The sequence below is a fragment of the Solea senegalensis genome, linkage group LG6 (genome assembly GCF_019176455.1).
Source record: "Solea senegalensis isolate Sse05_10M linkage group LG6, IFAPA_SoseM_1, whole genome shotgun sequence".
In the NCBI taxonomy this organism is placed as follows: domain Eukaryota; kingdom Metazoa; phylum Chordata; class Actinopteri; order Pleuronectiformes; family Soleidae; genus Solea; species Solea senegalensis.
Window position 1 is genome coordinate 25,019,887 of NC_058026.1, and position 20,227 is coordinate 25,040,113.

Consider the following 20,227-nt stretch of genomic DNA (forward strand, 5'->3'; position numbering starts at 1 on the left):
TCTTTATAGTGTCATGACACAGACGTGTTTATAGCAAAGCAATGCATCCGACAGCGTGCCGTCTCAAATACATTCAGTGTCTTCACACCATAACAGACTTGTTCCTCCAGCTTCACACCTAACGCCTGTCCACACTGTGACAGTACAGCCAAACACAATCCTAACAGACTTCTGCAGAGCGGCGTTCTTGACATAACAGAAATCAGTTTATTATATTTATTGTTGTTGTTTTTGATGATGTCTGAGTCAGCGTATTAAAGATATAGTAAGTCATAATATCACATCAAGATGTCTCCAATTCCCCTGAAATTATGTATTATTAGTCACAATTAAAATTGTAGATATATCAAACTGTAATTATAGATAGATATAGTAATAATGTTGTAGATTTAGGAATTGTATTGTGGATAGCCTATACAAATCATTGGAAAAGGAGATATAATTTGTCTTAGAAAGCTGGAATGAACAATGTATTATTATTATTGTTGTTGTTATTATTATTATTATTATTATTATTGTTCAGTCTTCCACAGCTAGAGGGAGCCAGTGTGTTCTTGAGGGAAGTCTTGTCTGCTCCCAGGACCGTCTTTGCAGTCATGTCCTTGTTTGTGCTGTTTAATCAGCGATTGGAAAAATAACAGGTAGTCTTGTTCGTCAGCCTTCACACACACACACACACACACACGGGAGAACAGAGGAGGAGTAGGTGGAGATGTTGTGGAGGAAAAGTAGAGCAGACATAAAATCTAAATAACCCTGGTTTGACTCAGCGGTCGGTTCAGGTCCTGTGCGGCTGACAGAAGCAGCAGTCGGCTGGGTGCAGCAGCAGCAGCAGCAGCAGCCGGACACACACACACACACACAGTCACCGCAGTCAGTCAGTGGAGTCTGTGAATGTGTTGATGACACACACTGTTGCTGTGTGTAGTGTCTGTCTGTCTGTCTGTCTGTCTGTGTGTGTGTGTGGGCTTCCGTCAGCTCCCCCCTCCGCCGCCTCTGGACTGATGCTCGCCTGAGTTTTGGACCCGGAGAAGAAGACTCTACTGTGGATATGGAATGGTGCATGCTGCTGGGCCAAGTGTGCAGCCTCTGAACACCACCACCATCATGGACAGTCACCCGCTGTGAGTGCACATTCATGTTTGTGTGTGTTGACGTTGCCCACTTGCTGCCTGACTGATGGTGCCGCATTGACAGAGGGGGACAGCCGGTGTGGCTGCTGCTCGGTGGCCGGGGGTGGAGGACTGGAGACCGGGGACTGACACAGAGCCTGTCGGTGCAGCAGCAGCAGCAGCAGGCTGTTTGATGCATGTTAGCTATGAATCCTTGTGTGTGTGTGTGTGCGTGATGCACATGATTCTGTTATGAGCAGCAGTGAACAGTGGATGTTTAGTTTCATAAAGTGGTGGAAATAAGTGCATGTACTAGTAATACTAAAACTATGTGTTATTGTTGTAATAATAATAATACATGATAACGGCTGCTCAATTTCTCAGTGTCAATACACAGTTGTTTTTTAAAGAATGTTTTTAAGAAAGGATCACAACTGAAATCTAATCAATTCTTCCTCCAATCAAATTTCATTTAAATCCTTTTCTTTTTGAGTTCTGCTGCTCACAGACACACGTGATCCATTTGTCTAACAGTTTTCAGAACAAAGTGCCAAAAGTGCTGCACAGGATCATTATAGAACAGAACCAGAACCTCCATTCAGGGACACAGCTGACAATACACTCAAGATCTCAGTATTATATAAAATCCATGTTTACATCTTTTAAGAGTCTTCCTTGTTATACTAATAATCACTACTTTACTTGAAGTTAACAAGTTTATTTAACACTTGGTTTCATATTAGACGTTCATACACAAAACAATCTTTATTATTACATATAACATTAATGGATAATAATCATAATAATTGCACATAGTCTGAATGAGTGTAAAAGACACTGAAGGCAGAGACAGAAATGTAAGTTTTATATCTAAAACTTACATTTAAAACCCTGGATCCACAGCTGTGGCAGTTGTGAGGATCAGGACTGTTTTGCAAACTGTGTCCTTACTGACCAAAATATATGGGAAGCAGCGCCAAGGCCAGAGTGTCCTGCAGGTGGTGCAGGTTATTTTAAAAGGTTAAAGATTAAACCTTGTGACACCAAACTGAGGTAATGCAGAGCTGCAACAATTTGTCAGTGGATTGAATATTCAACAATTTTACGAAGCAAACGGCACAAAAATGAAGTTTTAGATGAGACGTAGGAACAAGGATCCTCCAGACAATTATTTTATAAGACTGGGCTGATTTAGCTGATATTTTAGATCCCTGAGGTATTTACTAATTAATCAAATGGCCAGAACCAGTTGACACAATGAACCTGGGGCTCTGGGTTACCATGGCAGTTGCCTGCCAGTTGCCAGTTGCCTGCTTTACCTGACAATCAATAAATTGGCCTCTGATTGCATGTTTTTTTAATGTCATTTGGGGGGAGGAGCCCTTTAACCACTGTTGCAAATCAGACACAATGGATATTGAACTGCAGGTGCTCCTCCACATAAACCAGGTCCCACTGGTGATTAAAGTGAGTGTAAATCAAGTTTAGAGACATTGATGGAAGTTCTTTCCCCCTCAACAGTAACAGCGGTGGTGACGTGCGCTTTTCATACTAATTTTCATGTCCTGTGTGTGCTTCTGTCTGTGCTGTCCCTCGCAGGTGCACCAGACTTTGTCCACACAGTCTGGACAAAGAAGATGGCGTGGAAAGGCAAGGTCCCATCACTTTCAACCATCGACACATGAGGAAGGCGTTCAAAGTCATGAACGAGCTGCGCAGGTGAGACAATACGCTGTCATCGCTCCTTTGTCATCTCAAACCCTGGGGATGTTCCATTGTCTTGTCTTTAAATGAACACGTTTCTCTCTCTCTCTCTCTTTTTGTCTCCATGTCCGACATGTGAGCGCAGCCAGAATCTGTTGTGTGATGTGACCATCGTGGCAGAGGATGTAGAGATTGCTGCTCACAGAGTGGTTCTGGCTGCTGGGAGCCCTTACTTCCACGCCATGTTCACAGGTCAGTGAGGTCCTCCATCCCTGCTGAATAATGACATATGGATTTTTCTGTTTATTATTATTAGTGATGTCTATTTTTTTTATTTACTTCCTTTTATCTCCAATGACCGCAACACGACACAGTGTTTCTCTCTGTGGTGTTTGAAGGCTCATGTTTGTGTGCACTGACAGGGGAGATGGCGGAGAGTAGGGCCAAGCGAGTGAGGATAAAGGAGATGGATGGTTGGACTCTGGGCCTGCTGGTAGACTACATCTACACAGCAGAGATACAGGTCACAGAGGACAACGTGCAGGTAAGCACTCACATCTACAGTCTCTCAGAGGACACTCGTGTTTTTAACAGAAATATTGCAATAGTATAATGAAGTTACTGTAGGCAGGACAGTTTAAAATGTATGTTGTATGCCAGTTAAAAAAAATAAAGGTAGATGTTGTGACAAATAGTAGCAAATGACCCGAGGCAACCGCTCCAATTTCTGAAGTCTTTCATTGTATTTAATGTCAAGTCAGGTCAATGTTATTTATATAGCTCAACATCACAAACACAATTGCCCCAAAGGGCTTTACAGTGTGTACAGCAAGTGACAGCCTCTGTCCTTACTCCCTCACATGGAGTGAGGAAAAACCCTTGTACAGGGGAAAAATGGGAGAAACCAGACGAGGGATGTCTCCCCCAGGACAAACCCAGCAGATTACAAACAAACATCACGTTTACAAAGAGAGCCTCCTTTAGACGCTTTTCTTTTTTTTTTTTTGGTTGTATTTACAGCAGCATAGGGTTCATTTTCCACCGATGGTACCTGTATGCACATGCACGGCAGTTTAGGAGAACAGCCCCGAGAGCGCTCTCCTTCTGAACTGTTCTGTGACAGGTCCAAGTCCTCTGTAAGGCTGTAAACCCAGTCTGAAGGAGATGCTGAGGTTCAGTTTTCATTGTGCTAAAAGGTTATTGTGGCATTACTTATCAGTGACGCCCAAACTATCCTACCAACGTCACCTTTCATTCCAAAAGGAGTTGTAATGAAAGGTGCTAAATTGCAACTATACTGTATGCCACTCCACGTTTGGATTAATATGGTTACATAATGTCCCTGTCACATTAATGACCCAAAATTAATATTTTAGATCACAAATAGAGGGTTAAGGTCTACTTGACCTGAAGCTTGTCAGTTATGGGATTTTTCCAGGCAGCTCTTCTTAACACAGGCATAAAAAAAGAAGTCCACAGTCACACAGATATTCTCTCCTTTTGTACTAAACCTGTTAGTTTGCATAAGCGTGGTCTATCCTGCCCCAGCGACCTGTTTCAACTTGAAAATGGTACATTTCAGTCATTTTATTCTCTCTGCAAATCATTTCAGTTCATCACAACCAATTGCTGTTTATTAGAAATGTGTTTAAAAGAGGATAAGGAGTTAGCCAGTCTGATCTCGTCTGAGAAAGTCCTGTCCCTCCCTGTGGGACGTCCTGCAGGTCCCTGGCTGAGGACTTCATGCTCCTTGTTCATTAAAATCAGAAAATTCTAATTCTAAAATTAACCAGAGGCCAGTGTAGTGAAGCTGAAACAGATTAAAAACAAAACTAAAAGGATTTGAATTAATCTGCACTCCATATAGTTAACACGTGTGTGTGTGTGTGTGTGTGTGTGTGTGGCAGGCGTTGCTACCTGCTGCGGGCCTGTTGCAGCTGAATGAGGTGAAAAAGGCGTGTTGTGAGTTTCTGAGCTCTCAGCTTCATCCGTCCAACTGTCTGGGAATACGAGCCTTCGCTGACCTGCACGCCTGCTCTCAGCTTCTCACGCAGGCCAACAGCTACGCAGGTTTGTGTCTGTGTTTGAATGTGTGTACGGGAGAGAGCACCTGCTCTACATCGCTCTGCTGTGGGACAGAATGAGAACAGCTAGAATTAGGGCACAAATGTGGAAATTTAGAGCGAGAGAAAGTGTTCATCTGCTGTTTGTTTGTTTTTTTGGTGGCAGAACAACATTTCACTGAAGTGGTTGGGAGTGAAGAGTTTCTGAATTTAGGCATGGATCAAGTGTCCAGCCTCATCGCAAGTGACAAGCTCACCATTCCCACAGAAGAGAAGGTACACACACACACAGATATTTATATTATTAAATAATATTTTTATTCTTTTTAGCCTTATCTCTGACCTTAAAACCAGAACCACAAGTCAAATATGAGCTTTTAACTTAACCAGCTCCTCAGAAATGAGGCTCTTCCTCATTAGGACCAAGATTTTGGTCTCCATGAGGACTACTGGTCCTGACAAGGTCAGTGTTTATGCCAGAAAAAGGTCCTGAAGAGGGAAAGGTTTTTAAACGTGTTTATCGATGTAGGGGCCATGAATTAATTGCGTTAATAGTGTTTTTTCCATTATATTACGTGTGTAGTGATTGTTATTTTGGAATTGCTTGTTTTAGTGTTTAAATTAGTTTGGGATCACACTGGATAAGCGGGATAGCGAGTTACAGGTATATGAGCGGAGATATTAAACTAAGGAAATCACCTGCTTACCTGGCATGTTAAGAGAAGGAGCAGTGGTGATGAGCTGGGTCGCCTTATATTTTGTTGAGATCACTTTTTCTTTACTGTGATTATTTTAATTATGAGTTTATTAGAGCTCCAAGGATTATTTTCACAATCGAGTAATCTGTCAATTATTTTCTCGATTAATCAATTAATTGTTTGGCCCATAAAACATAAGAGAACTTTAAAACATGTTGATTGTGTTCGTCAAACCTTGAAATGATGATGTTCTCAAATGTCTTGTTTCGTCCACAAACCAAAATGATTCACTTTTAATGATTTCTTTGTTATCCAGAGCAAAGAAATAAAAGAAATACTCACATTTAAGAAGCTTAAACAATCGGAAATCTTGTTGTAATCATGAAAAAAGCTTCAAACCGATTAATCGATTATCAAAATAGTTGTCGATTCATTTAGTAATCGATTAATAATCGATTCATTGTTTCAGCTCTAGAGTTTATGCACACTATTACGACTCGGTTGAACTTGTTTTGAAGTCTCAGTTTTTTAATTATCTTTGTTTAGAGCAGTAGACAATCAGGCCCAACTTCAGCCACTCAGCGCCTCCTTTGTTCTTTTAAGTCACTGCAATTGATTTTTAACTTGTATGAAACAGAATAAAACACACCAGCAGCCACATGTGCACAAAAAAACAAGTAAAGAAAGGGGAATAAAAACACAAACGTGTTTGTGGTGGCACACCCTGGGAGAAAGAAAAAGAGGTCACTGATGCAGACAGTGTGCTTGTGTGTGGTTGTTGACTCTTGTGCAGGTTTTTGAAGCAGTCATCGCTTGGGTCAACCATGATAAAGATGTGCGTCAGGAACACTTGGCTCACCTGATGGAGCACGTCCGCCTGCCGCTTCTCTCCAGAGAGTATCTGGTGCAGGTATGTGCGGCTGCGTCTGCATGACTCTGATGCAACTCCTGGTTTTACTCAAATCAAACCGCTTCACACACAAACATTGGATGCAGTGTTTGTAAAATCGAACTGTTCAGTACAAAAGCTGCCTCGTCAGATTATACTGTATCGCTGTGAATCCTGCCACCTGATTGGTTCCTCTCTCACAGCGGGTGGAGGAGGAGTCTCTGATTAAGAACAGCAGTGCGTGTAAAGACTACCTGATTGAAGCCATGAAGTACCACCTGCTGCCCGCTGACCAGAGAGCTCTGATGAAGACTGCACGCACACGCATGAGGACGCCAGCCTGCTGTCCTAAGGTATGAACACAGTCACTTACTCGCAAGGTATAATCAAATATTGATCCTCAGCTTGTCATGCAGTGCCACTGCTGTTCGTGTTGGTTTTCAGGTGATGGTGGTGGTCGGAGGCCAGGCTCCCAAGGCCATCCGCAGCGTTGAATGTTACGATTTTGAGGAGCAGCGATGGTACCAGGTGGCTGAACTCCCCACCAGGAGGTGCAGGGCAGGTAGGAGCCATAAAAAAGCCTTAATCCCATAATCACATACAGTAGATTGGGAATAAACTCTCAACTAAAGAAAATTTAAAGAAAACATTAAAGAAAATGTTTTTAAATATAATAAAGAGTGAATACTTATGTTAACATGAACAGGTTTCAGGGAAATAACTATCAAAGCTGCAGTGGTTTATGTTGCTGTTATTATTTTACCCCTGTTTGGTCGATGGAACATTATTTGTATGCTGCATCTGAAAACTGGCTCAGTCAAGTAATTCTATTACCCTGAGGGATTGTTCGTGTATAAGCAGTGCAGGGGCAGGTGGGAGTTTTTTTTCTTCCATTCTTTTCCATTTTTGAGCAGTAAAATTCTCTAGTGAAACTTTGTGGTCAGTTCTTTGTGTTTTCAGTCATATTCCAACCTGTTAGTCGCTGCTCACTGTACGAGAGCAATGTTGCTGTTGTCTCTGTCTGTCTGTCTGGACTAAAAAAACAAATCACTTCCACTGTGCAGTGCAGAAATGTTGCTGGGCGAAAAGAAATCCAAACCCTGTGATACTGGGAAACACAGAGAGATTTGTGTGGAGCTGAGAGGCTTAAGTGACGTTGTGTGAACTCATTCGACAATAGTTTAATTGTAACATTGTTTATATTGGAAAGCTACATAGTATATCTGTACGAGGTGGTGGGAAATGTGTTAGAGTTTGTGTTGCACGAACAACAATATCCCTGTGTTTACCAGCGTCACACTGAATCAGAGACCTGAATCACATTTTTTAAAATTCACATTTCTGTTAGTGGGATCAAGACGGTCATATGACTTAGATTTATACATCTGAATGATATTAAAATGACTTAAAATCCACCTTTGCTGTGTAACATTTAGAAGACAATATGAATGTGAGGTTCTGTGTAAAAACAGCACTATTGGAATTGTTTTATTCAGAATAATCAGTCAAGAGTCAGATTATTGTTTACGCATATGTTTGTAGACGTTTGCCAGCAGATCACAACACAGTGTGAGATACAGAAGGATGCAAAGAACAACCTCATTATTAAACCTTGTCAGTGGGGAAGATGGTGATGTCTTTATAGGACACAACCAGGTGACATTGATCCCACCATCTTCACATCCTCCTCCTCCTCTTTTGTCCTGTTTATGTTGTGTCTGCAGGCGTGGTGTACGTGAGTGGCTGCGTGTACGCGGTGGGCGGCTTCAACGGTTCTCTGCGCGTAAGGACAGTTGACTGCTACGACCCGATGATGGACCGCTGGACCAGTGTGAGCAGCATGCAGGACCGGCGGTCCACGCTCGGCGCCGCCGTGCTCAATGGCCTCCTGTACGCCGTGGGAGGCTTCGATGGCAGCACAGGTGCATTTGTGCTTCAAAGGCGTCTTTAGAAACCAGAAAACATGTGATTGCTTATGTTGTTTTTTCCAACACATTTTCTGTGTGTGTTTTTTTTTGTTGCAGGTTTATCAACAGTTGAGGCGTATAACGCGAAAACAGACGAATGGTTTCATGTGTTACCCATGAGTACCCGGCGCAGCAGTGTGGGAGTGGGTGTCGTAAATGGTGAGTACAGTTCCCAGCAGCTAGATAAAGATAGAAAAGATGGTTAAAAATAATCTTCTTTCTTTATTTTGGTCTTGAGACAGAGGTGTTGAAACCATAAATGTAAATAAATGTAGAGACGGGAGTTGATGCTTTTGGTACAATGGTATATTTTTATTCCGCTAAATCTAATACTGTACATTGGTATGACTGTTTGTGTAGTTAATTCTGTGTATTCATCCAACAAATGCTGCTGTTAATGTTAGTAGAGATGAGTCTGTGATTCTTTTTCTTTGTAATTTGAAATCTATTATACATTGCAGGTGTAGTTTCCTCAAAAACCTAAGAATGATCAGTGTTTTTAACAGGACAGATTTGAAAGATAGCCACTGTATTGCTTTAACTTTTTACTTTATTTAAATCAGAAGTTTGCAGGTGTGTTTTTTTAATCACAGAATGCAGAAAAACGAGAGAAATTAAACAACATTTTGAAATACTGCAGGATCAACAATTCATACGCCCTCCATAGTCCTATAATAATGCATTTCTTATATTTTGTCCAGTGTTCTGCGTCTGAGTCAAAGTCATTGATGATATGTGTGTTGTTCAGGGATCCTATATGCAATAGGAGGTTATGATGGAGCCACCAGACAATGTCTGAGTACAGTGGAAGCTTACAACCCGAAAAACAACACGTGGAACTACATCGCTGAGATGGGCACAAGACGCAGTGGAGCAGGTGTGTGTGTGTGTGTGTGGTCTCACCAAAATAACAATATAAATACACAGAAACTAAAATGACTGAGACACATGAAGATTCATACTGTGCCAAATGACTTAAACTATGATTAACTTGTGTTCCCAGGTGTCGGTGTGTTAAAAGGTTTACTCTATGCTGTGGGGGGGCATGACGGTCCCTTAGTGAGGAAGAGCTGTGAAGTTTATGATCCGGCCTCAAACAGCTGGCGACAAGTAGCTGACATGAACATGTGTCGACGCAACGCAGGTGAGTCGTGCAGCCTGCGCAGCGGAAATCCTGCCGTGTCGCTCCATGAATCTTCACCACGTGTGTTTCCAGGTGTGTGCGCCGTAAACAACCTGCTCTACGTGGTGGGAGGCGACGACGGCAGCTGTAACTTGGCTTCGGTGGAGTTCTACAATCCCAACTCGGACAAGTGGACGCTGCTGCCGACCTGCATGAGCACGGGTCGCAGTTATGCAGGTGTGATCGCACACTGACACACACTGACACAACGGCGGGGGCTGTGTGTGATTGTAAACTGCTGTCGTTAAGTTCCAACAAGCTCCACTGATTTAACTTTAAATGTTTGGTATTTTTCTCTGGACAAATAGTTTACCCAACTCTGAAAATGTTTGATGGTGATAGTGATTAGTGTGAGCAAACACAGACTACAATGAGCAAAATGTGCTCTCTATTTATGTATTTACACATGTATTGTACGTGGGTGGGAACCCCAGGTCACTACCATCGTTTCCCTCATTCATTTGAGCAGTGCCATCAAGTAGTGACTCCCGGCGAGTGAAACTGGACTGCTAACATCAGAGCACCTTCAATTGTTCATTAAAATATGGATATTTGCCCTGGCGTATTGATTATGGTATTGGAAGAGGAAGGACAATGATGTATCACCAAACTGTGTGACTGAACTTTTTAAATGAATAGAACTTTGAGGGTAGGTCACACTAAATATTTAACACTTTGACCTGTATAAGATGTTTTTTTTTCTGAAAGATTTGTTATTTTAAAACTGCATACATAAAATAATTACACTGCATGGTCATTACAGCGTGGTTGAAAACAGCATCTAGTAGTGGCTTACGACTTTTGAACATAAATATACACGCTTTTGTTGTTGATGATGTTCACCTGAAACTGGTGAACTAAATGTGCATTAATTGAATGTATGACTAGGTTGTATGCAGGTTTTTATGTATGTGTGTTTAAATGTATGTGTATGACGTGCTGTCGAAACAAAGAATGGTTGATTTAGAGCAGTCAAATAGAGAAAAATGATGATTATACTGAACGTAGAAAGAGAAGAAAAGAAAGCTTTTGTTGTTGCACCATTTTGTGCTTTGATTTGCTTTTTATTTTGTGCTTTTTTAAAAACATCATTGGTGTCAATACTGATGCAGCATTCTGATCTTTTTTATCCACTCATAGGTGTGACTGTGATTGACAAGCCCTTATGACTGCTCTTAACACCTGCCACTGATTTGGAGCAGAGCGTATTCTCCTGCTGAATACTGATCTTGGATCTGTTTATGATGCCAGTGCGCGGATGTTTGGGCAGCACTAGCACAGGCACTTACACAGGTGAAGGAAACAAGGACAAGATTGTTGTTGTTGAAGATGCTGATGATGATGATGATTTTTGCACTTGCCTGAATGGGGGGAGCTGTAACGAGCGGGGAGAGATGGAACCTGTGGTTTGAATCCCCCGCTGGACGGACTGCGGCCGCGGCTGGACAAACCAGTTTGAAGCACCACTGTATCAATGCAGTGCCATTGAAATGCTACTGAAATTAAGCTACTGTAACTGCAACAGGTTACTTTAACATGAATATATGTTAACAGGATACAGCTCTGAGAAAGACCACTGATCTAATCCATGGGAGAGGAAGGCAGAAAAATGGACTGAAAATCTTTGTTTCTCCTTTGTTTTTATTCTTCTTTAGAAGTGTGTGTTTTTGAGTATGTGTGTGTGTGTGTGTGTGCGCGTGTGCGCGTGCGTGCTTGCCTTTTAAAGGTGCTCCACTGCTTGCACACGTGAACATGTGAGCATGTATGTTTGTGTGCATCTGTGTGGTGACGCCTGGTCCGACGCCGCATGAGCGCACTCTGTCTGACTTCTTGATCTTTACAGTTTTGCAGTGTTGCTGTTCAAGAGTGCCTGAAGTTACACCCTCCTCCTCCTCCTCTTCTCCTCCTCCTCCTCCTCTTCTTCTCCTTTGTTATGCCTTGAGTACTGTTACTGGACAGAGCACAGCTGAAAAAGAAAAAACGTTTTGAGAAGTGACGTTAGAGAAATGGGGAGTTTGGGTCGCTTTAGTCCGCATGAATTCAGAACAGCTACGTTAGAAGCAGATGCAGAAAATGTACTCTTTTTTTTTTCTCTCTCTTCCTTTAAACAAAGAAGGACTTTCATTGGAATTCTAACTCTTCTGGTAAAGGAGAAGCCTTGTTTAGTTTCTACCAAACACAGTTACAAAGGGCGAAGCTGTTGAAGAGTGAAACAGTTGGACGTATCAGTTCTTTGGCGTCACCTGGAAGCCGTCGTTACTGTGGTTTTAACCACAAATGACAACAACAGCCTGAACTCACTGCATGGTCCCTGTCTCTAACCTCTTATTCTTAAACAGTGCCCTCTTCTCTTTTGGTGTAGCAAGCCTATTAACTACTGCTACACCCTGACGTACTATGAATGTGCCAATTTTTAATGTATTCTTTTCTTTTCTGTCTCTCTTTATTACTCTACTAATCTGTTCTCTCTCTCCCTCTCTCTGGAAAGTGACCAAACCTACTCTTCATTTCTTTCTCTCTCTCTCCCTGTCTCTCTCTCTCTTCTGTCTCCTCTTATCTTGAAAATTGCTACAATAGTAACTGTTTTTGCTGTTTCTTGTCAGTGTATTGAGGAATGTCACGTAGGCTAATGACTTTGAAAATGTTTCATTACTTGTTTTATATTATCATTAATAAATATGCTTCTTGTATTTAAAGCTGTGAAATGATATAATCTGTTTTTAAAACTTTGCCAAATCAGTAAAACATTGAAATGGAATCTGTGTGTGATACATTAATAATTACTTCACCCCATGGAATGGGAGTGAAGTATTGGTTTTGGTGGCTCTGTGTGTCTGTCTGTGGCTCTGTGTGTCTGTCTGTGTGGCTCTGTGTGTGTCTGTCTGCTCTGTGTGTCTGTCTGTCTGTGGCTCTGTGTGTGTGTGTGTCTGTCTGTGGCTCTGTGTGTCTGTCTGTGGCACTGTGTGTCTGTGTATGTGTCTGTCTGTCTGTGGCTCTGTGTGTGTGTGTGTGTCTGTCTGTGGCACTGTGTGTCTGTCTGTGCTTCCGCACTTGCTTGCACTTGCCAACAGAGGGCGCCATAGGCTTGTTGTGTAGATGGGGTGAAGTCTGCCATCTCTGATTGCCTTGTTTTACTTGTGTTAAATAATCTGGGCATTTAAAGTGTCTGTACTCTGGATTTTGACTTTTGGACTATGGTCAAAAATGGTTGGTTTTATGTTAATGTTGTGTTTTCCTAATAAGTGTAAACCATGCACATGCCAGATTATAGCAAATTATAAAACTGCACCTGTAATCCCCATGCAGGTAACAAAACTAACAGTTGAGACACTGATACAATACACACATGCAAAGAAAGAGTACACATGTAAAATAAATGTAGACATTGTATGTATATACACTGGTCTTTGAGTACTGAGATATTCTACTCAAGTAAAAGTACCACTATTTTGATAACATTTTATTTACGTACAAGTAAAAGTACTGGTTTTAAAATGTACTCAAGTTAAAGTAAAAAAAAAAGTAGCTTGTTTAAAATGTACTCGGAGTAGAAGTTACTACACATCTCACATGTGAGAGCGTTTTTAATTAAAGTCAAACCTTTACAAATGAAAGTGTTGATATGTAAACACATAATGCATACGTCAAAAACACTGAGGTCATTATACTCGGCCTGTGAGGAACCTTGGAGTTATTTTTGACCAGGAAATGTCATTTGAACAGCCTTCTTCCACCTGCGGAACATTACGAAAACTAGAAACATTGTGTCCTTAAAGGACGCTGAAAAACTAGTTCATGCTTTTGTTAATCTAGATTAGATGACTGTAAAAATAAAATAAAATGGGGTAATTTGTTATAAACGGTTTACTTGTTAATGCCTCTTGAGTGAGTGGACATAGTAATCGATGTTTTATAGTGTGATTATGAGGCGAGGGACACACACACGTAACCACACCATCTCCTGCCTCAAACACTCCATTTAACGCCGCGAACGTTATGAAAGCACACGCGGCCCGTGATTGGCTGTTGCTATAGAGTTCTCCAGTCTCACTATCATCACTCCATCACGCGGACCAATCAGAGCGGCCGCTCAGCCCACTGACGTCAGTCTCCTTCTCCTCGGAGCCAATCACGTGGCTCGGTGTCACTGTACATTACCCGGTCTTCCGCCTCTGGCTCAGGTAGACGGGACGTTCTGCGGAAAAGGTGAGACTGTCTGCGGTTTTGTGCTAACTTTAACTGTGTAGCGACATTTACACACTGCGCTGCTAAATGTTCGTTTATTTGTCATTAGTTTGAAACAACAGAGGAGGTTTTTAATGGCTGGTGAATCCTGTAAAATGTGTTTGAGCGTGTGCTTTTGGTGACGTGACACCGCTTTACTTCATTAACACTTAATTAACACGAATAAGTGACGCATTTACCTTAATAAGAAACGAGCTATTTTAATGTAAGTGTCGCGTGGTTCACACACACACACACACACACACACACAGAGCAGGGGGTGAGATGTTTTATTTATTTATGTATTTTTTAACATTATTAATGTTTAACAACACTGTGTAGTTAACCCTTATGCTTTAATTAGCAGTTGTACATGTCATTTCTCTTATTAAATGATGTTTGTCAATGTTTGCTTGGTATATTTTTATGACAAAGTCAATTCTGCTCAAAAGTAGAATCTTGTAGTCTTGTAGAAAGTACCTTAAAGTATTTTTTTACCAGAAAATTACTTTGGTAAGTCACTTTTTTATTTCAGTATTACTTCAGTAAAAGTCTTAAAACCATTTACAGTATTTAAGTATCGCAATATATAAAATGTACTTAAATGTACTGTAAAAGTATTAAAAAAGTGAGGAGGTAGCTCAGTGGTAGGGCGAGTTGTCTTTCATCTGGAGGGTTGTGGGTTCAATTCCTGGCTCTGCTAGTCTATATGTGTCATTGAGCAAGACACATAACCCCATGCTGAAGCGGGTGAATGGGTATGAAAGATGTGTGAAAAGGTGTAAACTGTAGTGTAAATAAATACAGACCATAATACCAACTCTTCTTCAGATTTTATTTGGTAGTAACGAGTAACAAAGATTGTTAGAGGAAATGTAGTGGAGTAAAAGTAAAGGTTGCTAGAAAAATGAATAACAAAGTAAAATACAGATAAGTGGATTTTGTACTTAAGTACAGTAACAAAGTATTTGTACTTTGTTGCATTACAACGCTGTTTAAAAGCAATGTAAACTTGAGATGACGTAATAATCATTTCAACAAAGGTTGCATATGTAATGTTTAGTGTATACATTATTTTTATCAGAAACCTGTGTGCAGTGCAGTGTGGACACAGGCAAACCACAAGTCCTGTTAAATCAAAATTTGTTAAAAGTAATTTTGTGTGTAAATATTGAATAACTCTGTTCCTGTTTTCCTCAGTCTTCTCTCTGGACCTGCAGTCACCTCGCTCTGTCCATCATGACGGTGAACGGCACAGCAGACATCTTGAGCTCTGCGTACCTCGCAGTGGAGTACGTCGACGCAGTGTTACCTAAAAACCCCCTGCAGCCTTCCCTGGAGTACGCGTGGGGCTACATGCTGGACAACTACACCAAGTTTCAGATCGCAACCTGGGGGTCACTCATCGTCCACGAGTTCATCTATTTCCTGTTCTGCTTACCTGGTTTCCTCTTCCAGTTCCTGCCCTTTATGCAGAAATACAAGATCCAACCGGTTTGTGCATGTTTTCTGTTGTCTGGTTCAAAAAGATGTTATCTTTTGGTTTGAGCTTTAATTTCTAAGTCTTCCTTCTGTGCATGCAGGACAAGCCGGAGACGTGGGAGAAACAGTGGACATGTTTCAAGATGCTGCTCTTCAACCATTTCTTCATCCAGCTGCCTTTGATCTGTGGAACTTATTACTTCACTGAATTCTTCAACATCCCGTATGACTGGGACTCCATGCCTCGCTGGTCAGTTTGACGGCAGTAATACACACGTCAACACGTCGTTCACAAAAATACCATACCAATATACTGCAGGGAAGACACACATGGACATGAGGACATGGCATTGACTTACATTCATTTACTTTAACCTTAACCATAATTACTACTGGCCTAACCCTAACCTCAGCCAAACATAAATATGGGTAGGGCTGAACTATTAATCAAATTTTTTAATCGCAATAAGGCCCTCTGCAATTTTCAAATCACAGGAGGCACAAATATCAACTAACCATTTTATATTAAATATTGTCCTGACGTCTTTGTTTCTCACAGATCTGCACAAAGCATTTAAATAAAGTAACAATTTAAAATATTTTATTAAAATAAAAATTTGAATAATTATGTAAAAATGACCATTCCCTCTGATATCGCATTCTCTGTCAATATAATTGCAATTTATTCAAAAATCGTTATGAGGACGGATTTGGGTCCTCACAACATAAGGAATACCAGCTATACACTCACACACACTGGTTTGTGCAGGTATTGTTTCAAGGACTCACTTCCATTCATTCGGACAGCCAAAACAAATAATTATCCCGAACCTTAACCATATCCAGTTAATGCTTAACTCTAAACCTAAAGAAACCACCATTCAATAACTTTGTCTGAATATGTCAACCTGAAAACAAATAAGCAAATATTTAAAAAAAATAAAATAAATGCTCCTAATAAAAGCATTTTGAATTGAGCTAATGACTTTGTAGCCTCAGTGCTGTCTTATTCTTATTCTTAATTCTTACTTCCAGGCCGTATGTCCTGGCTCAGTGCTTTGGTTGTGCCGTGGTTGAGGACACCTGGCACTACTTCCTGCATCGCCTGCTGCATCACCGCAGGATCTACAAATACATCCACAAAGTCCACCATGAGTTCACAGTGAGTAAAAACAATCGATTTTTCTGGTTAATGTGTGAACAGGACAGTTGCTTATGAGATTATGTTGTAACGAGTGTCTCCGCTGTTCTTCAGTCTCCTTTTGGAATGCAGGCAGAATACGCCCACCCTGCTGAGACCCTCATCCTGGGCGCCGGCTTCTTCATTGGCATCATGATCTTCTGTAACCACGTGTTCTTCCTCTGGGCCTGGGTCTGCTTCCGTCTGCTCGAGACAATCGACGTCCACAGGTGGGCTACAGTTACAGTTCACACTCAACTAACTCACACTACAGCTAGTCTTCTGAGGTCGTCTATATTTGGACTGCCAAAACATGGTCAAGCATTATCCCTAACCAGTTAGTGACTGACCATAATTCAAATCTTAGCCCTACCTAAACTTAATCAGTTTCTCAGAAATGAGGTTCCACCTCAATATGTGTTGAGAATAACACAAAGGAAAGATGTCGCACCCACACGAGCTTAAAGCAATTACATCACTGCTTACAATAAACAGTGAACTGTATTCACTAACGATTAGTTTTCACCACTAGAGGGCGCCAGAGATCACCACATATTCCCATCAGATTGTACTATAAAGTGAAATTGAACCCTTACAGTTATGACGCTTTTCCACTTTTATATACTCATAATACAGACGTGCAGGGTTGTACATAATTATATTGTTTTTATTATTTATTTTAATTGTGATAATATTATATATTTTATTTATAGGCGCCTTTCCGCACTCAACAACACAGAATAATGAGTTTAGAAACACACACTAAAATGAGATTGAACAGGATTTTAAAGATTTTGAGTACCTTTGTTCAGGTGTGTTTATATAGTTGGTGAAAATGAAAAAAAAAATCCTCAGATTGCCTAAAAAGGATCAAAGATAATCTATATTGCACATTTTTACTATGTTATTATTATTATTGTTATTATTATTATTAATATAGCAATGGAAAAAAGCAGCGTAATTGCTCTGTGTTTTAAGGGTTAAACAGATGAGTTTTGAGTGAATGAGTTCCAGAGCTGGTGGTGAGACCATGGATGTATTATAAGAACTGGATAGAGCACCGCCCCCTCTGCTTAGAAGATAATGTTGTCATGGTGGCCACACGTGGTACTGCAACAAAAAATTTGAAAACTTTATGAGAAATGTAAATAAATGAAATAAATGGGTTTTCTTTTAAAATTTTTTAATATTACGACAAAACAGGTTTTAGGTTATTTATTCGTCGCTCATTATGATTTATTTTCAAATGTATTATTGAACGAGCTGCTGTGTGGATTCATACTGACATCGTGAACACGGGGCAGATGACGGTGTGATGCACTGAGATCTGCGCTCACTTCACCACTGATGTCTTATCGTCACTATCTGTTCATAAAGTTACTGATAAATTAGAGTGAAAGAATCTGGAGTTATAAAACTACTTTTAACACGTTGTTATTGTTCCTAATAATGTGATCATGAGTCTGCAGGTTTCCTGGCCTGACTTTATTTTAATATTATATATATATTATTATATTTACCATAAATTGTGCTTATAATGATAAGTTAGCTTTATTTGTAAACCACCTACAAAAACAGTTAGAATTTTGAACCAAAATATAAAGTATAGCAAAAAGACAAAAAATCATATTCATGGTTAATATTCAATGGAATTGTTTTTTAATCATCATAAAAGTACTATAATATAAAAGGACGATAAAAAAGGACTATAATTTATAAAATCCCTGAGTTCTGTGATAGCAACATTTTGATTATTAGCACACAGTATATCAGTGAATGGAAAATCAAGCAAAAAGCATCCAAGAAAACAACATGATGTAACAATTAGTAACAATCCTGTAACAACACATATAAACTAATAGACACGGTCATTTAATTGATCATTTTAACCTGTAATTACGTCATTATACTTTTCAGTTTACTGTATTCACTATTGTTGGTTTTGACATTCATTTATAAATCCATGGTTTGAAGCTGGACGTGGACGACTCGTTCACAGCGCCGAAAGGCATTATGGGAGTAACACTACTGAGCATGCTCTATGGGCCGCAGTGGGTGAGCAACTCCATAGGAATGACCGGTGCTCTATCCAGTTCTTATAATACATACATCATGGGTGAGACGAGCTGAGGGAGGCGTCAGTCAGGTGGATAAAGGAGGGTGATCTAAGGGTACGAGAGGGAGTGTCAACATTATAACATAGCTTACCTTTATTCCCCTCTTCTTGTCTCCCTGTGTCAGTGGGTATGACATTCCTCTGAACCCCCTCCACCTGATCCCGTTCTACGCTGGCGCTCGTTTCCACGACTTCCACCATATGAACTTCGTTGGGAACTACGCGTCGACGTTCACCTGGTGGGACAAGCTGCTGAACACGGACAACCAGTACAGCAAGCACATGCTGAAACAGGAGGAGAAGAAAGCACAGTAAAGCACTGGTCACACACAGTCACACACTTAGGTTATCGGGGGGGGGGGCAGGAGGGCGGCAGCGAGTCTCAGCGAGCACATAAACAGTTGCTGTTTTTCGTCCCAGTTCACTAAGTTAAACACACCCTGAAGGTTGTTTAAATTGATTTGATTCTGAATCAGACTGCCTGTTGTCTCCAGTCCACCCTCTGTGCCTTTATGCAAAGAGAATTGTTGCTGAATGCTTCTGTCAACAGCTGCTCACTGAATAAAAACCATCAACATCCTCCGACATGTGAAATGCTTCTTGTTTACCTCTGAATTTCTCAGCACTTTAATGCTTCCTTTTTACTCTTTTCATGAGGAAGTTTTCTAAACGCAGTGCTGACTTCTGAAACGAGTGATGAAAAGGGATTGGCCCCAGATGTTTAAGCCTTATTATTTTTTTTTTTTACAACTGTAACACAAATGAAAATGCTGTTTTAATTTTTACAAAAAGAAATCTTGAGCTTGTATTTTTTTGTTTTTTTTGTCATATTAGAATAAAATATTTTGAACAGGTGTTTGGTGGTGTTGAGTGGTTTTATTTAAATGTTAATGTGATGTTTAAGTGTGTCTGTTTTAATTGAACACACAAAGTATGGATTGTTTAGGTTGTTAAAAGTGTTGGACAGTAATGGTGTTTAAAGTAGTGATGTTAGTAGCTGTCAAAAAACAACAAATCTAAATAAAAGTCACATTTAAAATGAACCAAAAGACGACTATTGCATCTCATCAAGGCAAAAGCAACTTAATTTCCAGTCCAGGTTATTGATTATTGATTCATGTTGTTATCCAAAAAGCAAGTAAATGACCTGAGGGCCACATGAGGGGCCAGTCAAGTGAAAAAAGTCCCATAGAGAGGGAAAAACCAAGTAGGGTTGGGTGATGTAAACTCAAAATGATATCAAGATCATGCATTATGATATTGCATTGACAATTTTATTGATGATAGTTCACATAATTTCAAAATAAAAGTGTTTGCTTTCATATGGAACAATGTGTCTTATTGTATCGTATCTTATAGCTTATATCTTATCTCATTGTATCATATCGTATTATATCTTACATCTTATGTTATATCTTATCTTTTTGTATGGTATGGTATCATATCATATCGTATTATATTTTATATTATATCTTATTGCAGCGCATCATATCGTATCGTACCGTACCATATCACATCATATCATATGTATCGTAGCGTATTGTATCAAGTAAATAATAAAGGTAAATTCTGTCTGCAACTCTCCGTGTGGTAACGAACCATAGGACCA

The 20,227-nt window shown here is 40.3% G+C and overlaps 2 protein-coding genes across 2 annotated transcripts; both read left to right on the top strand.

Annotated features, from left to right (window-relative positions):
- Window positions 1–350: 350 nt before the first annotated feature.
- On the top strand, window positions 351–12,374 carry klhl2 (kelch-like family member 2). Its single transcript, XM_044029049.1, has 15 exons — window positions 351–1,124; window positions 2,712–2,831; window positions 2,962–3,068; window positions 3,239–3,360; window positions 4,724–4,886; window positions 5,046–5,155; window positions 6,371–6,487; window positions 6,670–6,819; window positions 6,911–7,028; window positions 8,191–8,388; window positions 8,491–8,592; window positions 9,182–9,310; window positions 9,437–9,577; window positions 9,650–9,793; window positions 10,757–12,374. Exons 1-15 carry the CDS (start codon window positions 1,057–1,059, stop codon window positions 10,783–10,785), a joined length of 1,818 nt encoding a protein of 605 aa, XP_043884984.1. The 5' UTR covers window positions 351–1,056; the 3' UTR covers window positions 10,786–12,374.
- Window positions 12,375–13,774: 1,400 nt separating this feature from the next.
- Window positions 13,775–19,371, top strand: msmo1 (methylsterol monooxygenase 1). Its single transcript, XM_044027311.1, has 6 exons — window positions 13,775–13,822; window positions 15,041–15,334; window positions 15,424–15,572; window positions 16,358–16,484; window positions 16,578–16,732; window positions 18,744–19,371. Exons 2-6 carry the CDS (start codon window positions 15,080–15,082, stop codon window positions 18,931–18,933), a joined length of 876 nt encoding a protein of 291 aa, XP_043883246.1. The 5' UTR covers window positions 13,775–13,822; window positions 15,041–15,079; the 3' UTR covers window positions 18,934–19,371.
- The last annotated feature ends 856 nt before the right edge of the window (window positions 19,372–20,227 follow it).

Bases quoted from the DNA above. Each gene is read 5' to 3' on its own strand.
- klhl2 (XM_044029049.1), top strand. From the start codon at position 1,057: ATGGTGCATGCTGCTGGGCCAAGTGTGCAGCCTCTGAACACCACCACC. The intron at 6,488-6,669 runs GTATGTGCGGCT...CCTCTCTCACAG, and splicing joins CCAGAGAGTATCTGGTGCAG to CGGGTGGAGGAGGAGTCTCT. The intron at 9,794-10,756 runs GTGTGATCGCAC...ATCCACTCATAG, and splicing joins CACGGGTCGCAGTTATGCAG to GTGTGACTGTGATTGACAAG.
- msmo1 (XM_044027311.1), top strand. From the start codon at position 15,080: ATGACGGTGAACGGCACAGCAGACATCTTGAGCTCTGCGTACCTCGCA. The intron at 15,335-15,423 runs GTTTGTGCATGT...CTGTGCATGCAG, and splicing joins AGAAATACAAGATCCAACCG to GACAAGCCGGAGACGTGGGA. The intron at 16,485-16,577 runs GTGAGTAAAAAC...GCTGTTCTTCAG, and splicing joins AAGTCCACCATGAGTTCACA to TCTCCTTTTGGAATGCAGGC.